The sequence below is a fragment of the Erpetoichthys calabaricus genome, chromosome 17, assembly GCF_900747795.2.
Source record: "Erpetoichthys calabaricus chromosome 17, fErpCal1.3, whole genome shotgun sequence".
In the NCBI taxonomy this organism is placed as follows: Eukaryota; Metazoa; Chordata; class Cladistia; order Polypteriformes; family Polypteridae; genus Erpetoichthys; species Erpetoichthys calabaricus.
This window is the reverse complement of record NC_041410.2, coordinates 47,329,627-47,347,023: the sequence shown is the minus strand read 5'-3', so window position 1 is coordinate 47,347,023 and position 17,397 is coordinate 47,329,627. Positions and strand designations below refer to the sequence as shown.

Below are 17,397 nucleotides of genomic sequence, written 5' to 3'. Positions count from 1 at the left end.
GGCTACAAGTCCATCTCCAGAGATCTTCATGTTCCTTTGTCCACTGTGCGCAACATAATCAAGAAGTTCATAGCAGATGGCACTGTAGCTAATCTCCCTGGACATGGACGGAAGAGAAAAATTGATAAAAGACTGCAAAGAAGAATAGTCCGAATGGTGGATAAACAGCCCCAATCAACTTCAAAACATATTCAAGGTGTTCTGCAGACTCAGGGTGCAACAGTGTCAGCTCAAACTATCCGTCAACATCTGAACGAAATGAAATGCTATGGCAGGAGAGCCAGGAGGACCCCACTGCTGACACAGAAACATAAAAAAGCCAGACTGGAGTTTGCCAAAATGTACTTGAGGAAGCCAAAATCCTTCGAGGTGAACGTCTTGTGGACAGATGAGACCAAGGTAGAGCTTTTTGGTAAAGCTCATCATTCTACTGTTTACAGAAAATGGAATGAGGCCTACGAAGAAAAGAACACAGTACCTACAGTCAAACATGATGGAGGTTCTAAGATGTTTTGGGGATGTTTTGCTGCCTCTGGCACTGGATGCCTTGACTGTGTGCAAGGCATCATGAAATCTGAAGACTACCAAAAGATATTGGGGCGCAATGTAGGGCCCAGTCTCAGAAAGCTGGGTCTGCATCAGAGGTCATGGGTGTTCCAGCAGGACAATGACCCCAAACATACCTCTAAAAGCACCCAGAAATGGATGAAGACAAAGCACTGGAGAGTTCTGAAGTGGCCAGCAATGAGTCTGGATCTAAATCCGATTAAACACTTATGGAGAGATCTCAAAATTGCTGTTGAGAGAAGGCGCCCTTCAAATCTGAGAGACCTTGAGCAGTTTGCAAAAGAAGAGTGGTCGGAAATTCCAGTTGAGAGGTGTAATTTCAGTTATTTTTTCCAAAGGGCGTGCAACCAAATATTAAGTTGAGGGTGCCAATAATTTTGTCCAGCCTGGTTTTTGAGTTTTGTGTGAAAATATGTCAGATTTGGCTTTTTTTCTGTGTTGTTCCAATGCACATAAAGGAAATAAACATGTGCATACCAAAACATTTGTAATTGCAACAATTTTCTGGGAGAAATGGTGCATTTTCTGGGAAAATTCCAGGGGTGCCAATAATTTCGGCCATGACTGTAATGACACAAGTATAGCGGAGTACAGGTTCAGCTTCCTCGCACATTCACATTTTCTTTAAAAAAATGAAAGTCATATGATGTAGCAAGAATCAGTTACAGTAAGAGCTGGTCATAATCACCGAGTCCACACGTCTGGTTCACGACCTCTCCCACCGACCCCTCTGATCGCCCCCCGCTGCGCGGAGCTGGATTAGCGGGCAGTCTGCGCTCTCGCTCGATAAACAGCCGGAACTACTCTGTCAGTTTATTAAAGTCAATAAGCTCAAATACGGAAAGAATGGCAACAAATGTTATCAATTATATTTTTCAGAAAAAAACTTAATAAATAAATAAAAATACAATTTAAAAAATAAACGGGTAGAGGCTGAGTTTTCAGATTTTTTTTTTTTTTTTACATATTTACGTTTATTTCCTTAGCAGACTCTTTTGCCCAAAGCGACATACAAAGGAGGTCAGCACAATCGAGTAAACAGTGGACCGGGGGAACTGTTTGATAATGCTATTTTATTTATTTATTTGAGATTAAGTGGCGCTTTATTAGTGCGTTTCCGTTCTAAAAAATTAAACGTGCAAAGTGCTTATAAGTGCTAATCGATTACAAGGAACTGTAAAGAGAACCTACTTATTAAAAAATATTTAAGATTACTTTTTAATTTGCACTGAAATCAATCGTCTTGGGATTATTCAACTATTTTTTTTTATTAATATTCGTTATATTGGCACTAATCATATTGTAAACAAATTATCACCTGTTCACTTCGTTAATTCAGGTATCGTTGTTGAAACAACTACATTTGTAAATAGCACCGCTAAACGGGTTAATTTACTTTATATTAGAAATCATGAATTTTCAGGAAAATAACAGCACTAGATCGAATTGCGTTTCTTCTTAATTATGGTATACAATGTAGCAAAAAAAAAAATATCGATTAAAGTCTAAAACAGTCCGAAATTAAATTGCTGTTGTGGGATACGGATTGAAATCCTCCAGTGCTGCAATGGTTCGCGGCATAATATCACGTCTTGTATCGTACAATAGCTCCCAATACGTTTCTTAACGATTTCTATTAAGTGTAAAGATTGTAGCGACGGACTGCACTGACGTCCCAGGATGCTCTGCGCCGCAGTACCTAAAATTTCACTGTTAATTGTTTCTTTCACGTCGGGGTTCAGACGGTTGTGTTTAACGTTGGTTTGTAGATTTTGGCAATGGGAGTGTTTTATTGAAGTTTAAAAGGGGGTCTGAGTTTGCCTATCACCACTAACTGATGCTGCCTGGTGTATGCGAGACTAAACGGTGGAGGTTTAATTCGAATGTTGCCGTTTGTGTGTATTGTTTGCCTCTACAATACTAAATAGCAAAGAAAAAGTATGTTCTTGATAAATGGAGTGTGTCAAATTGTCGCAATGTTTTTAACGATAAGAAAGAATATAGCTAATGGTTAAGCTTTTATTAAAACGTTTTCACTCTTAAAAATAAAGGCATCAAAGCGGTTCTTTAGGCCAGGGCTTTGCCATTATAGGTTCCTGATTTTAAAAGGACTATTGCAGTACACAATAAAGACAGCAATCTAAGTTCAGGTTTTCTTAACCTGTTAGCGTCTTTCTATAGCCTGCTATATCTTAAATATGTTCGTTTTGCCCACCAATTAGCCCAGATAATCAATTTAAGATACAAAGAGTCATTCCAGAATTAAACTGCTCTTTGTCAAGTCGTGCTTCTGTACGATCAACCACAGAAGCTAGTGAAGTGCCGCAGGGAGCCGTTAGTTTGATTCACAACTGCGCTAACACAGCGCATATCCTTCAATGTAGCGTCATGGCCAGCTGGAGCCCTTTAAGAAGAGGGTCGCCAGTCCAGCCCAAGGCACCCCATGCAGTCCCCGAAGTCGTATTAGGCATGGCGGTCGCCGATCAACTATTATTGGGCGGTGTTAGGAGCCGATAGAGCAAATTCACCTGTAAATTGCCGTCAAGACCTGTCAGCAGTGTTGTATGATGCTAAACTGCCCCTTTCTCATCACATTAAGCCATTTTTCAACCGTTAAAGTTTACATTTTAAGCGAACTAATAATAATAATAATTCTTTGCAATTATATAGCGCTTTTCTCACTACTCAAAGTGCTCAGCAATTGCAGGTTAAGGGCCTTGCTGAAGGGCCCAACAGAACAGAGTCCCTTTTGGCATTTATGGGATTCGAACCGGCAACCTTCCGATTACCAGTGCAGATCCCTAGCCTAGCCTTTTTTTTACCAAAAAAATAAAGGAGCTCATTAACAGGACACCATACATTAATTGTAGGAATAAAATATCAAGGCCTTTATATGCAAAAATCCTTAAATGAACAGAACATAAGAAGGCAGGTGAAGAACAAATGCAAAAGGAATAATGCAGCTATTATAGTCTTTAAAAATAAAGTGCCAAAGTGGTTCTTCAGAGCGGTGCCACCGGGGAATAACTTCTGGTTCTTAAACAAGCCATCGAGGATTCCAGAATGAACATTTGTATCAGTAGCAGGTTCCTAAAATAAGCATAAACAGATGTTAACAGATGTGGGAAATATCAATGGGATCCCGTTTTTAAATGGACTCTTGCTGCATTCAACAACACAGCAGATGCTAAGGTCATGTTTTTCTCATCGCAGTTTCCTTTTACGTTAGACTATTAACATTTCTGTGTTATTCACATATTGGGAAACTTTTCAAAGCTCGAAGAACCAGTTTCATACTCAAAATACCCTTTCCAGAAATAAATGGTTCTTTGTCAAGCAACGGCATGGAGCATAAAGGAAGGGTTTAGAGTGTACCTTATATCATTAAAGTGTTCCAAAAATAATCCTAAATAGAAGATACCAGATTTGTGAAATATCAATACATTCATGATTTTAAAAGCACTCTAGCTGCACAACCTAGACCAAGATCAGGTTGTCAGGATCCGGTTTCTACTTAGTCCGTCTGCCTTTTCAAAACCCAAAGAATCCATTTAAGAAACCTTCCCAGGAAAAAATGGAGTTTTGTCAAGCAAAGGCTCTACGAGGAACAACACAACCCAGTAAAGTAAAGAAGTACTCGTGTAAGAAAGTATAGGAGACAGTTGGTTTAGTTTCAGTGTGTGTTCGAGTTCATATTTACTATGTCGCAATTAATCTGCAATTAAAAAAAATAAAATGATAAATGAATTGCAAAAATGGACACAACTCGGCAATTTAATAAAAATAAAATAAATGAATTGCAAAACTGCACACAAATCGGCGTTTTATTTAAAGGAATAAGAATGGAAAGCCAAAAGAACAAACAAGTATTTAATAAAAATAAACGAATTCCAGTAAACACACACAAATCATACAAATGAAATAGTGAATTAGCAAAAGTGCAAACAAATCTTACAAAATAATTAAAAATAAGGCATCAGTTTAACTGGTGTTCTTGTTGTATTTACTGCCTGTAGAGGAGATACCTGGCCGACACTCGGGAGCATTTTTTTATTTCTGTGACTAATAAGCTGGTTTACATTTCCATTCAATAAAATATAACCGCTTACTTTAATATATTCTTGTTTATCGTGGCGCCGTTGATTGGCGGCTTGTTGGACACGCAATTAACTTCACTGAACTCCGTACACGTGACAGCCTGCTACGGCTTACTTGAATTCATTTATATTCAAATACTGCTGGACGCCCACTACTAACATGATGAAGCTATTCATTTATATTCATGTTCTTGTACTACTACCAAAATGATGACTTACTTGAATTAATTTGTAAGTTGTACAATACTAAATGAGGACTTACTGTTATTAATTTATATACTGTTGTACTACTACTGCGTACTTTCACTAAGTTATATTATACAGTTCTAGTACATTCTTAAAACTATGGCACTCTATGGTTCTTCATGTGTTGTACCCCGGAGCTCCATTTCTTGACAAAGCACCATTTCAATTCTGGGAAGGATTTTTCACATATGAAGTTGGTTCTTGGTGTTTTGAAAAAACTTCCTATATACGGGTGGAAAATTAAAGAAATCTTTAATGTATGACAGCCTATCTGGCAGGTAACAGATTAAGAAAAGCTGAAGTTAGCTTGCATTACTGTATGCAGCGAGAGTCCTTTTAAATCCCTGAGCCATTGGTGTTTCTCAAATCCGTTACCATCTATTCCTGGTTATTTAACGTGTTAAGTCCGTTACGTATTTAAATAAATAAAATGTTCTTTCTGGAACCTTTATGTGGATGATTCTTTTGGGAGCCAAAAATGGGTCTTCTACATCATCGCTCTGAAGAACCTCTTCATTTTTAAAAGTGAACTGCTACAAAAAGGATGTCTATACTTTCCTTTATATTCATGGAATTGTACTGCTACTATCAAATAGATGACCGATTTCAACTAACTTCTACTCATAATGTTTTAATGGAATCGAATTCTGGTCTTACGGTGCATTCTTTAAGTACATAATACAAAAGAACCATGGGATTTTGAAAGCATAAAGAGTGTGGAACCAAAAATGTGGAATAATTGTGTAAATGTTTATAATTCACTTTTTTTTTAAAAATCGACGCTGTTACAAATATTTTTTACTTCTTGTGGTATTTCTGGTTGCTGCAAACACTACACATTAATTTTGCTGCCAAGGTATATATGAAGAACAGCAGAAAAAATAGCTGAACTGCATAGCATGAGGCGTAAATATTTAAGTTCCACCTCATATAACCCAATATTAATTGACGTTATTAAAGAAAGCACTTTTTTATCCTGCACTCGGCTAATGAGTAGTCTTTCTATTATAACAATTTATTTGCGGTCGTTGTAATGCGGCGAGACGCTATGGCACGCTCAAGTACACTTCCATTTAGTTATTTGGCTGACGCCTAAATCCACGATGGTTTACACCATTGGTTACATGTTCTTTTTTGCCCACCAATTGTCGCACAGGTAGGTAAAGTGGCATCCTCCTGATCACACACGGTCGGTATCAGGATTCGAATCCACAGCTTCGACATTTGAAGTCCAAAGCTCTGCCTAGACTATCTTTTCCCTTCTCCTTCCTCTACACTGGTGGTTCTACTTTTTCTGCAGATGCCCGTGGCATTGACACGCTGCCCTGCCCAGAGGCCTCTGCATGGCTGACCAGACACCCGCCGTAATGCTGATTTCGGGCAGAGGAGCGTTCAAGGCGGAGAGCGGGCCACTCAGAAGGGGCCTGTGCGGATCGCTGAACTCCTGCTATGCATATTTCTTCTGAGCGACTCATAGGGTAGTCAAGTCAAGCAGGGTTTTTTTTTTATTATTAATCAAAAAGAGCGTAGCGAAAATTAAATTCCTCTCGCTAATTCCGCTTTCCAGATAGGCAGGCATGCAGACTGTAGGAAAAGTACTGTATAATAGAAAAAGACACGAGCATTAAGCTTTCGTTTACTAAACACTTCGAATTATCTGCAAACCGGAGGTCTTGACTTCCCTTACTGGCTGTCCACAGGCATTTGAGTTTTTTTTTGGGTTCCAGCCATTGTGTTAATTAGCAGCCAGTTGTTACTGTTAAGGGACCTTGTCCTTTAATTACACGAATTAACCCTGCCGCCGTTCTGTCCACAGTCTCACAAATTAACGCGCATGCAAGCTTTAAGTCTCTAAATTTCAGAAAGTCGGTTACCGAGTCATTGATTTTAGTGCACAGTGGTCTTGTCTCTCTTTTTTATTATTAATTTGCATTCATTTGTTAGTTGCGATAGTCAGATGTAAAATAGTTCGTGGTTTCATAACAGACGATAAACATTTAACAAGGTGGGGAAACAGGGACCACTTACGTGTGTTGCTTACAACTATTATAAAACAGTTTGAATAAAATATGTGAAATGAAATTAAATGCTGCAAATAGAAAAAAACTGAGCACCTTTTTTTCGAATTAAATATAGGCGTACGCTGATAAGGCTGAATGAGCGCAAGCGAAAGGTGTAAAATCAAAGCACCTGCTCCGATACATCGGCAATTGGCACCTAATTAATGGGCTATTCTGAATGAAATTCCCGCAGCCGATTCGATCTTCTGAAACTGAGCTTGCGAGGTCAAATGCTTTATTTTTTTTATTTAGGGCCTTTCAGCACAGGACGTCCCACAAAAAAATAACGGAACTGAGTCGAAATAAATAAAGTAAATTCAATAGAGGAAGTACGCCCTGCTTTTTCAAGCGGAAAAACATCTAAAACACTGATGGAATGTTCTGTAAATAATTCTGTTATTTCAGTTTTAGCCAGCCCGTTACAAATTTAAACCTAGTGCTTCTCATTTTTTTTTATATTATTCCCAAAACAAGCTTTTTAACATAGAAGAATTCTTACATTCTTCTGCGACAAAAGAGAGTTAGCAGAAAACTACACATCATAGCATTGGGTGGGATGATGGCGTAGAGGTTAGAGCATCGTAACAGCATCATTGGCCCCCAGGCAGAGTAGTGAGCTGGGGCCCCTGTTTTGAATCGTGGGCCTCGCGGTCAGTGCCAATAATAATAATTAAAACAGCCCTGGAGCGACCCTCTTCTACCTCCTGTATAATAACTGCAACCGCAGCCCCTCTCAGTCAGTCCTCACTATTTCGTGTTAGAACTGGCGACACAAAACTGCCCCGATGTAAGTAGGCATAAATGCACCCTTTCTCCATCTGTTGCTAAAATAGGTTTTGCCTCAACATTAATTTGACTGGCTTAATTAAACTGTCCGATGGCTAAAATGCACATCATTTCCATTTTTAAACAGAAGTCTAGTGTGAATTACAGTTAATGTGTATTTTAGGGTTTATTTTGTAACAATGATGAGACAATGATTTTTACACTTACCATATAAATTTGCTCGAATATTACATTAGAACTGCAGTCGGCAGCAAGTTAAATTATTTATATATTAAAAAAAAAAGTTTGGAAGTGTGCGCACAGTTGGCCTTAAGTTTCCATAGAGACAGTGATGCAGTTTAAAAGGGGCTGGGTTTACTCCAGCTGCGTCCCATCACAGACGTCAGCGCAATAGATTTTCTTTAATTGAATTGATCGTTAATTTGGAAGGCAGAAGGAGTGCGAGGAACGAAACTAAATCCTTATGTTGGAGTTTTTTTTTCTTCTTCCTTCTTTCAATTGAAGTTTAATTGAAACAAGCTTGATGTAAAGGATCGGGGAGATAAAGGCGCTTCTTTTTCCCTCCTTTCACCTTCACAGTGCACCTTTCCACTTCATCACCTTTTTCTGTTTTCTTTCCGTCGGTACGTTTGGCTTCTCGCACTGTATCACTTGTGCACCCTTTTCACCAGTTTTCTTTTCCTTTTTCTTCTTCTTCCTCGTCAATTTTCCCAGGAAAACTTTTGGGGGAAAAAATAGAGGAAGTGAATTTTTTTTGTCTTTGTGGGAATAAATACCAAGAGGTCGCGATGAGCAATCTAAAGTCTGAGGCCGAGCCAAACAACAATGTGGAAGAAGAGGTAAGTTCAGAATGTCAGTTAAGTTTTTTTTTTTTGTCTTTGTTCTGGGTGGTGGCGGCTTGCGGGGGAAGAAATGAGTTACCCTGCATAAGAATTTGTTCAACAGTCCGGCAGCCTGCGAAGTATTTAGGCTTTCGCGTATCTTTACGTGCCGGAGGATTTCCTATCTTTTAAACCTTGAAACTGCTCACTGTGTTTAAAATTCCTTCTCGGGCGCCCCGCCAAGATGAAACGAGACCGTGGGATTGGAAGGGGTGCAGAAACTAACCGTTGTTGTGTTTAGCGGTGCTTTAGTTCTGTGGCAGTTTCTAATTAACTTTTTAGAGCTGTCCTCTCCTATTCTGATGACGGTTTGTTTTCACGTTTAGATTTATCGAAAGCCCTGATTTTCGGGTATATATTAAAAAAAGGCCAGGCTGCAGTGAGTTTTCTTAAATAAACTTCTCGTTTAAACGGTGTGATGTTTTTCTTGGTACCTTATCCCACTATAGGTGTGTGCTTTTAAAGTAAATGAATCGCATTTGGGGACATTTGAGCTCTCAATGATGAACTAGGTCGGGATCCGTGTGGCGTTAAAAACCTGAAACGTCTGCTGGACTCTGCCGTTCTGATGTCCTGTAGGCTCTTAAAATGCCTGGCTGTAGAGAGGCAATCTGCTGGGTTGTGTCGGTCCGTTATAGATCCTTGGCTTACCTATGAGCCTCTACCTTCTGGTACGGGACCTTTTGCCTGCAACACTTGGCAGAGCCTTTCTTTGGGCTTTGAAGAATTTCCAGGTTCGTGGACAAACAATTTAATTTTTTTGTAGTAGGTTATCTGTTCACTAGCAGGTGAACGTCTTTGTTGATGCATGTAGTATTAGGAACCCTTTGGTACTCCATATCTTCATAGAGCTTTTAGGTCCATAAATCACTTTCTGGAATATTCTTCTGTGTGTGTGTGTATGTATAGAGAGAGATATAAAGAGGGATCTATCCAAAATGAGGTGCCATTTGATAAAGGTCCTCCGTCATGGCCCTGGAGAGCTGCAATGGCTGTAACTTTCCACTTCAACCAATTAGAACCTATCTAGTTCAATTTTTTTTTTTTTTTCTCGATTTTAGTTAATATCCTTGTTGGGATTTAGAACTGTAAATTCCCTAGTTTAGTTTCAAACTCCTACATTTTGTTTTATTTGCTCCTGGTCTCCTTAAGTAGTCATCCGTTAATGATATGCTGATAACCAAGAAATCCCCAGCTCTTCCTCTTCCCTTGGTTCAATGTAAAACTGTGAATCCGTCCTGTGTAGTTGTGTTAATAAAATGAGGTAAAGGACTGAAGTGCAAATGTTCTGGTCCCGTAAACATTTGGCTAATTTTCTACAAAAGGGGAAACTTGAATAAAATTTTTGTGTTGGATGAATATATGCACTAAACAGTCCATTAGCAAGGACTACTTAATTTGATTCTAGTTGGAATGAGAGCTTGTAGTCCTCCAGGACTGTGACGGAGGACTTCTGCTCTTCGGCATTGCTCTAATGAACCCCTTTAGTGTAGACCTGTATCCAAAAAAACCCTTGTTCACAGTCTTTTAAATTTTCAAAATGTTTTAACCTATTGAATGTCATCCAGAGAATTGTGTAACACCTCTAATGTAAGATGCCCAAGTGAGCACATGAAGCTGGCTAATTAGATTTTCATGGGAGGAAAACTTGATTTTAATGACCTGGTGTGTTGCAAAATCTGTTTCTCTGTTCTCCAAAAAACATGCCCTGGTAGCAGTGTCCATAGTTTACAGCAGAATGTATTGATGCGGAGCTTCTGTTTCCCTGTTAATTTGACCATCGTGTTTGCGGTTCTCACTTAAACACTTGTTAAACGACTCCTTTCTATGGTCCAACCTTTTGTTTAAAAGTGTGACTTGGTTATCTTGGATGTAATTTCAAAATTGTGTACTCTTTTAAATATTAGGTGGGTAATTTTTATAAGTACCTGAAGTAAAGTCTTAACTTCTTTTTAAGCACTTCCTCGCATGTGCTTACTGTTTTGGGATTCTATTCATGGTGGTCCATTAAATTGTCACTGATGATGCTTAGAGTCCTTATTCTAGGGTTAGGCAGGACAAACTTCTCAAAGTGGCACCAATAAGAGTCTCATGAACAGAACTTACAAAAAAAAAAGGGGGGGGGGGGGGGGGGGGGGGGGTTGTGATCTGAATAACTTTCTAACAGCTGATGACAATTGCTGCAATTATCAAAAAGGAATATGAACAGCTGCTCTGGTTTCTGTGGTGTGTTTTTTTTTAAGGCTGCCTACCAAGAGCGCCCTTGATCATGTTCTTGTTTGTTATGCTCTGCCAGATAAGTTTACTTTGTTAATCAGACCAGTTTCCTTGAGAAACAAGAACTGGCTTTATTCATATGGTGGCACATGCTGAAGAGCACTACCTGTGTCACTCTTGAGTGAGTGAATAAGTGTAAGTCCTCTTTGAAGTATGGAGTACTGTTTTGGTTCTTTCGTAATTTTAAATTTTCCTTGCCTTTTGAAGTTTCCTAATGTCTGACTATTGAGGCACTAGTGTCATGGGCCATGTATTGTATGGCTGGTGCTTGTCCATTACCCCAGAAGACCATAGAACTTGTGTAGGTTGAGACCCCAAAATTTAGTGCTCTTGAGCACCTCCCCCCAGAATGTAACTGAGCCTTTGCTAGTAAAGTTGCACTTCGGCACATTTTTAACCATTTTAAATTAAGGTGGGTGTTCCCAGAACCGAGGTTGGGAAGCACTGGAATAGATTTAATGTTGGTCACTAGGGTTTGATTTGAGCCGGGTTGGGCAATGTCGGTCCTAGAGAGCTGTAGTGGCTGCAGGTTTTTGTTCCAACCAATTACTGCTGCTGAAACACTTTCTTAAGTGACGCTTCATTTTAGTGGTCTTAAGGTTCCCCACCCTCAGTTGCTTATTTCAATCTTAAACCGCTGCATTCATGGTTTTAATGGTTCATTATAGCAATAAAATATAAATGACAAAGTAGCCAGCACTTCTCCATCCAGTTTTCATTTACATTGGTGTTCATCATGCACGGTTTGTCACATTTTCTATTATGATTTATGAAATCAAATTTTTAGGCTTCAAATCATTTGGATGATATCCTTGGAGAGAGTCTGCAATGCAAGGTTCTTAGATTTTTTTTCTAACACACCTAAAATAAGGTGTAGAACTGTGGTGTAAGCACTTGGTGGCATTTCGATGAAGATCATGCCTATTAGGAAATGTCATTATAAACATAACTTTATGAATGACTTTTTGGTAAGTGTTTTTCGGGTTTTAAAAAATTGTCCAGTGATCTCGGGGAGCAGTAATGTCTGAACAAGGCAAGTGGGTGGTGTAAAACCTGAGGAGTGCGTAATTTTGTCCAACAGGGCTGGAGTGGCCAAAGAGCAGCCACAAGAGCACAAAGATGTAAGGGCTAGATTGGCCACTGGGTGTTGGAGGGAGGCAACAGGACATAAGGATGGCTGCAAAATCTATCCAGTGAACAGAGGCTGTAATTGCACAATGTGATTGAAACGGATTGACTTGTACAATTGTGGCTTTTTTTTTTTTTTTTTTTTTTTTAAATAAACTGGTGTTTAGCTATACTGGTATGCATACAATTAGTACCTCGTAGTGTGGTGTGTATGTGCTGTTGCCTCTCCTTTAGCAGCGACCTTTTGGTTAAACTGCATCCCACTCCGGGGGTGCGTGTGTGTGAAGTTTGCATCTTTCCCAGTTAGCGGATTTTCTTTGTGCACTTGCCTTTACTCGGTCTGTAAAATGGTCAAGTGAGGGGAAACCTGATAATGCTGGTTTCCTGTTTTATGCCAGTTTCCAGAGACCCTTTTTATAAATGTTAAGGAAATGGATAGTCTTGTACTAGACTACATAAATCACTTCTCTATGCCTAAATTGACATTACCATTCTGGAAAGAGCCTACATCTGAGGGCTGTAGGGATTTCCTGTAGCGAGTGTGTGCATGCATGTGCTAACTAAAAAACACACACACAATGGGCCTGGTGGCTGTCCTGGCCACAATCGCCCACTCGCTTCCCAAATGATTGTGCAGGCCAAATCTGTGAGATAATGTGACATTTTAGGGTAACGCAAGAATAGCCGTAGAGCTAAAGCTAGTCTTCCGATTCTTGTTGAAGCACTTGGCTTAGGTCTTAGATGAATGTAATGTCTGGAATGGTGGTTGGGGGAGGTGGGGCTGTTAATCAAATTGTCTATACCAGGGGTAGGCAACGTCGGTCCTGGTGAGCCGCAGTATGTGCAGGTTTTTGTTCCAACCCAGTTCCTTAACGAGAACTGTTATTGCTGATGAAGCACATATTGCTTAAGTGACATTTTAATGCTTCATTTTAGTGGTCTTGCTTGTTAAGGTTCTCCAACCTTAATTGCTTATTTCAATCTTAAACTGCTGCATTCAGTGTTTTAATTGCTCCTTATTAGCAATAAGATGTAAAAGACAAAGCAGCCAGCAGTTCTCCAGCTAGCTTTTTTCCCCAATTACATCTGTGTGTTCATCATGCACGGTTTTGATTTAATAAAACACTTAATAGAAAAATGTGACAGACTGAAAATGATCTGTTTTAGGCTTCAAATCATTTGGATGATATCCTTGGAAAGGAAAAAAATCTACGATATAAAAGCCTTACATTGCACAGACTAACAAGCCATAAAAATAAGGTCTGAGATTGGCAATGATTGGTTTCTAATTAAGCAATTGGGTTGAATGAAAACCTGTAGCCACTGCGGCTCACCAGGACCGACATTGCCTACCCCTGTTTTACATCTTATTGCTAATAAGGAGCAATTAAAACACTGAATGCAGCAGTTTAAGATTGAAATAAGCAATTAAGGTTGGAGAACCTTAACAAGCGAGACCACTAAAATGAAGCATTAAAATGTCACTTAAGCAATATGTGCTTCATCAGCAATAATTGAGTTCTCGTTAAGGAACTGGGTTGGAACAAAAACCTGCACATACTGTGGCACTCCAGGACCGACGTTGCCTACCCCTGGTCTATACCACCCAAAAATACAAGGAGTCCCAGTAAGTGTGTGTACTGTTGCAGAAACCTTGTGGTAAATGCTGTTCTTTGTCCAGTTTTTAAATTGTAGAGTGGGTCCTCTGACTTAAAAGCCCACTCTTCTTGGTGACCAGAAGTGCAGGTTTACAGTGAAATATTGGACACTGATCTATTTTAACATGGATCAATTACCTATAGGATGGCAAAACTCAAACACAAGGCTGCAATCACTTTTAAACTTTGTGTTGTCAATTGGAGGTTCAAGTCTTTGTAATTTCCATCTATTACCCAACCTGCTATGTCCTAACACAGGGTCATGGGGGGCTGGGAGGTTGTCTCCTGGAGCAAATTCCAGCCAGCGCAAGGCAGGAAATAAACCCCGGGCAGGGCACTCGCACCAGGGACAATTTAGGATTGCCAATGCACCTAGCCTGCATGTCTTTGGTCTGTGGGAGGAAATCCATGCAGGGAGGACCCGGGAAGCATACCCAGATCTTTGAATTTATTTTTTAAATAGCATGGTAACTTGTTTGCATTATATTGTTTTTGATATGGGATGCCTAGAGGGGGGTGTGATGTGGAGTTTAACTATGAAGTTAACTGATGCATTTTAGAACAAAATGCGAGGAGGTGGTCTGTTTACTTTTTGCTTTATAGATTGGCTGGTAGGTGGGGATAAGTTTAATGGGTTTTTCAAATTTCATCCTGTTGAAACAGAGCGACACAAATTGGGTTAACAATGGTTTTTTTTTTTTTTTTTTTTTTTTTTTTTTTTTTTCCCCCAAAATGTGGGAAGGGATTGGAATGGGAGTTAAGGTTGAGTTCTACAATGGAGTTGCTGGCTACTTTGTCCAGTCTTGATGTGTAATCATGGCTGTCATTGAGGTTTGGGATTTTTGTCCTTTACAGTACATCCTACCAGTTTTAGGAAATAGAGTTTCTGGATTGGTAGAATACTGTATTTGATTAAATGTTAAACTTAATGGAGATTTTCACCAATTGCTGAACTGGCTGCATGTTCCAAGAACAAAGGTTACTGAACTTTGGACGTAAAACTCCATTCTGGTGTCTGACCAACTCCACTCCACTTCGGTTTCAACACATCTTAATGGAATGGCTTGAATACATCAGCAATTTCAGAATTTGGTCTCTGAAGGGTTGGTTTTTTTCCCTTCAATCATCTGATAGCTAAATGGAGCACATGAAACACATGTGTTCCAGATTGTGATAAACCAGATGGACTGTGCCATTGGGCATCTCCCAGGTTCATTTTAAATTTATGTAGTGCCTTTCGTACACTCAAGGACACTTTACAATTCAATAAACACATTAACAGAAGTTTCATACAAGAAAATACTCATTGAGGTGTTTTTAAACAGGAGTTTGAAATGACTTATTCCTGGCGAAGGCTGAGAGGAAGAGCATTCCAAATTGGGCTTGGTTTGCATCTTACGGTTTGACTCATCATTAAATGATGCAGTTAAAATATGGCAAGCTGTGTTTTCATTAGCATTAATAATTGGATACTAGTGGAGAAAATGGCTGAAACAAAAGCCTGTAGCCACTGTGGCCCTTCAGGAATGGTGTTTGACTGCTCTGCTCTAGTTTTAGTGGCTTTTGCAAGATTATCCCTGAAACTAGTAAAATTGAGCACTCGGTTGAAGTAACCTACAAAATTAGGTGTCCATTTCTGGAAACAAGGAGTTTGAATAAACAGTCCTATGTAGAATGTCTATGAAAAGACTTTTTTTTTTTCTTTGTTTAATCTGTTTTTAATAGTCCCTTTTGGATGACATAGGACATATGTCCAGTATTTTTGTTTTTGTGTTTAAATAAAAGCTTTAGCTACCAAAATACCATAGGTTGCTTTATTTGGGAGTGTTCTCAACTTTTTTGAAAACTGAGTATGGATAGACAAAGGTTACTGGCAACCACCAGAAAACCAGAAATTTTTTAGAATCCTTCATCCCCATGTTTTAACTGTCACTAGACTATCTTGTAGATTGTCATTTCAGTCTTTAGCTAGAAACTAGGGGGCTTTGCTCACCAACCCCCCTGCTTGCACTACGTGCCAACCAGTTTGCATCTCTGCCGCTTGCGTATGTGGATTTCGTGTTCACCAACCTACAAATCTCATGGATAGGCCTCGTTGGGAAGAAACACTTTTCCCTGATGGCAACATGAATTAGATGATTTACAAGTCTCCGACTTGGGTGATATGACATGTAGATAGTTTTGCTTTAATCTCTGTCCATATTTGATCTTTTTTCACTTTTCATCCATACCACATTGAATTTTGATTCCTTGTTTAGAATTACATTGAGTCAAATTCCAGTAATGCACTTGCAGCCCTCTATTGAATGAGTGGCTTTTTCTTCATGTAAATGTCAAGTTTTTGGAATTTTAAAGTACTCTGGTCTGAGGAGAGGATTACAACTATTTAGTATTGTCCAAGAACCAGGGGTAAAATTTTAAGACCTCTTGCCTTCTGTATATGCTTTGCATCCTTTGTCTTTTGCATTAATCTACTGCTTGCAGTTTGGCAATTTTTAATATGAGCCATCAGATTCAAGCTTGTGCCATTCCTTGTAATAAAAGCTGAAACAAAGTTCCTAATCCAAAACCAATTTCTGGTTCTGCTTTGTTGAAGTCCACACTGTTGCCTTTGCCTTGTAATATGCCAACTTCCCATGTCTTTACCACCCTTGCTTCTTTTAAACCCTTATTTTCTGGAATCCATTTTTTATCACACTTCTATTTTGGTTTTGGTCTGTACATCTAGTGTCGAGCCTCACTGCCAAATTTTACTTGCAAGTAAAGTGCGGGTGTAATTGAAGCTTATCATGACTGCTAGAGCAGATTGGTCAGTCCTGTCATGCTTGTCATTAGCCAGCGTGGAGCTGGTGGCATTCAGGATATGGTGTGGCATCCATCAAGCTTCCTTTTCTGATACTGAAGATTTAGATGAGTCTTAATATTCTGGGTAAGAGATGGCTCTGTAATATTGTGCCTAGAGCTGCGGTTTTAGTAATTCTCAAATAACATACATGGTTTGGTTGAGTCTGTTTGCTCTCCTGTGGATATCTTGCCTACTAACTTATTTTGGGGGGGAGTAAAATTGTGATTGGAAGTGGCTCATAGAACAACCCTCTGTGCCCAGAACAATCCTAAAGAGGCCAACGTGTAAGCAATCGTATCCATTAGTCCCTTGAAGGCTTCCTACACTGGTGTTGACGCCTTATCAAGTATCCCTACTTGCCCTCAACAGAACAGGCTGGATTAGTTTCATTATTGTTGGTAGTTCAAACTTGCCTCCATGGAGTAATTTTTCTTGGGCCGTCTGCACTGACTTGAATCTCTTCTGCACTCAGAATTGCTCTCCAGCAATACTGGGTTTGAACCTCCTCCAGTGACCCAAAGCTGTTCCTGTATTTGTGGGACTGCAGATATGGTGTGCCTGGGAGTGACCAGCTTTTAGGAGAGCAGAGTAGTTCTGCTTGTGCTGCCATATATTAAACCACAAGATGATGCTCTGCATTTAACAGGTTTGTTCTGAGGAGCATTCTGACCCCCTTGGAGAATGAACATAGAGGGTTGTAAGAGGTTTGGTCACATCTGGCACTTTTGGATTGCATGTCCCATCTGTTGTATTTGACAGTGCAGTGATCTTTCTTTGAAAACCCTCTGACTTAACCGGGTGTGTTTTGAGTTATTTCAAAACTTGAACTTGGCAAAAAAAAAGCCATTGCAT

General features: G+C 39.5%; 2 protein-coding genes across 2 annotated transcripts in view; both read left to right on the top strand.

Annotated features, from left to right (window-relative positions):
• Nucleotides 1-17,397, top strand: part of ubl7a (ubiquitin-like 7a (bone marrow stromal cell-derived)) — a 1,205,533-nt gene that overhangs the window by 991,126 nt on the left and 197,010 nt on the right. The window lies entirely within an intron of this gene.
• The window catches only part of LOC114667731 (RNA-binding protein with multiple splicing 2), a 59,503-nt gene continuing 50,232 nt past the window's right edge, over nucleotides 8,127-17,397 (top strand). The window contains exon 1 of the mRNA XM_028823152.2: nucleotides 8,127-8,595. Coding sequence (XP_028678985.1) covers nucleotides 8,545-8,595 — 51 coding nt within the window. The 5' untranslated portion in view covers nucleotides 8,127-8,544. The remainder of the gene's footprint in view (nucleotides 8,596-17,397) is intronic.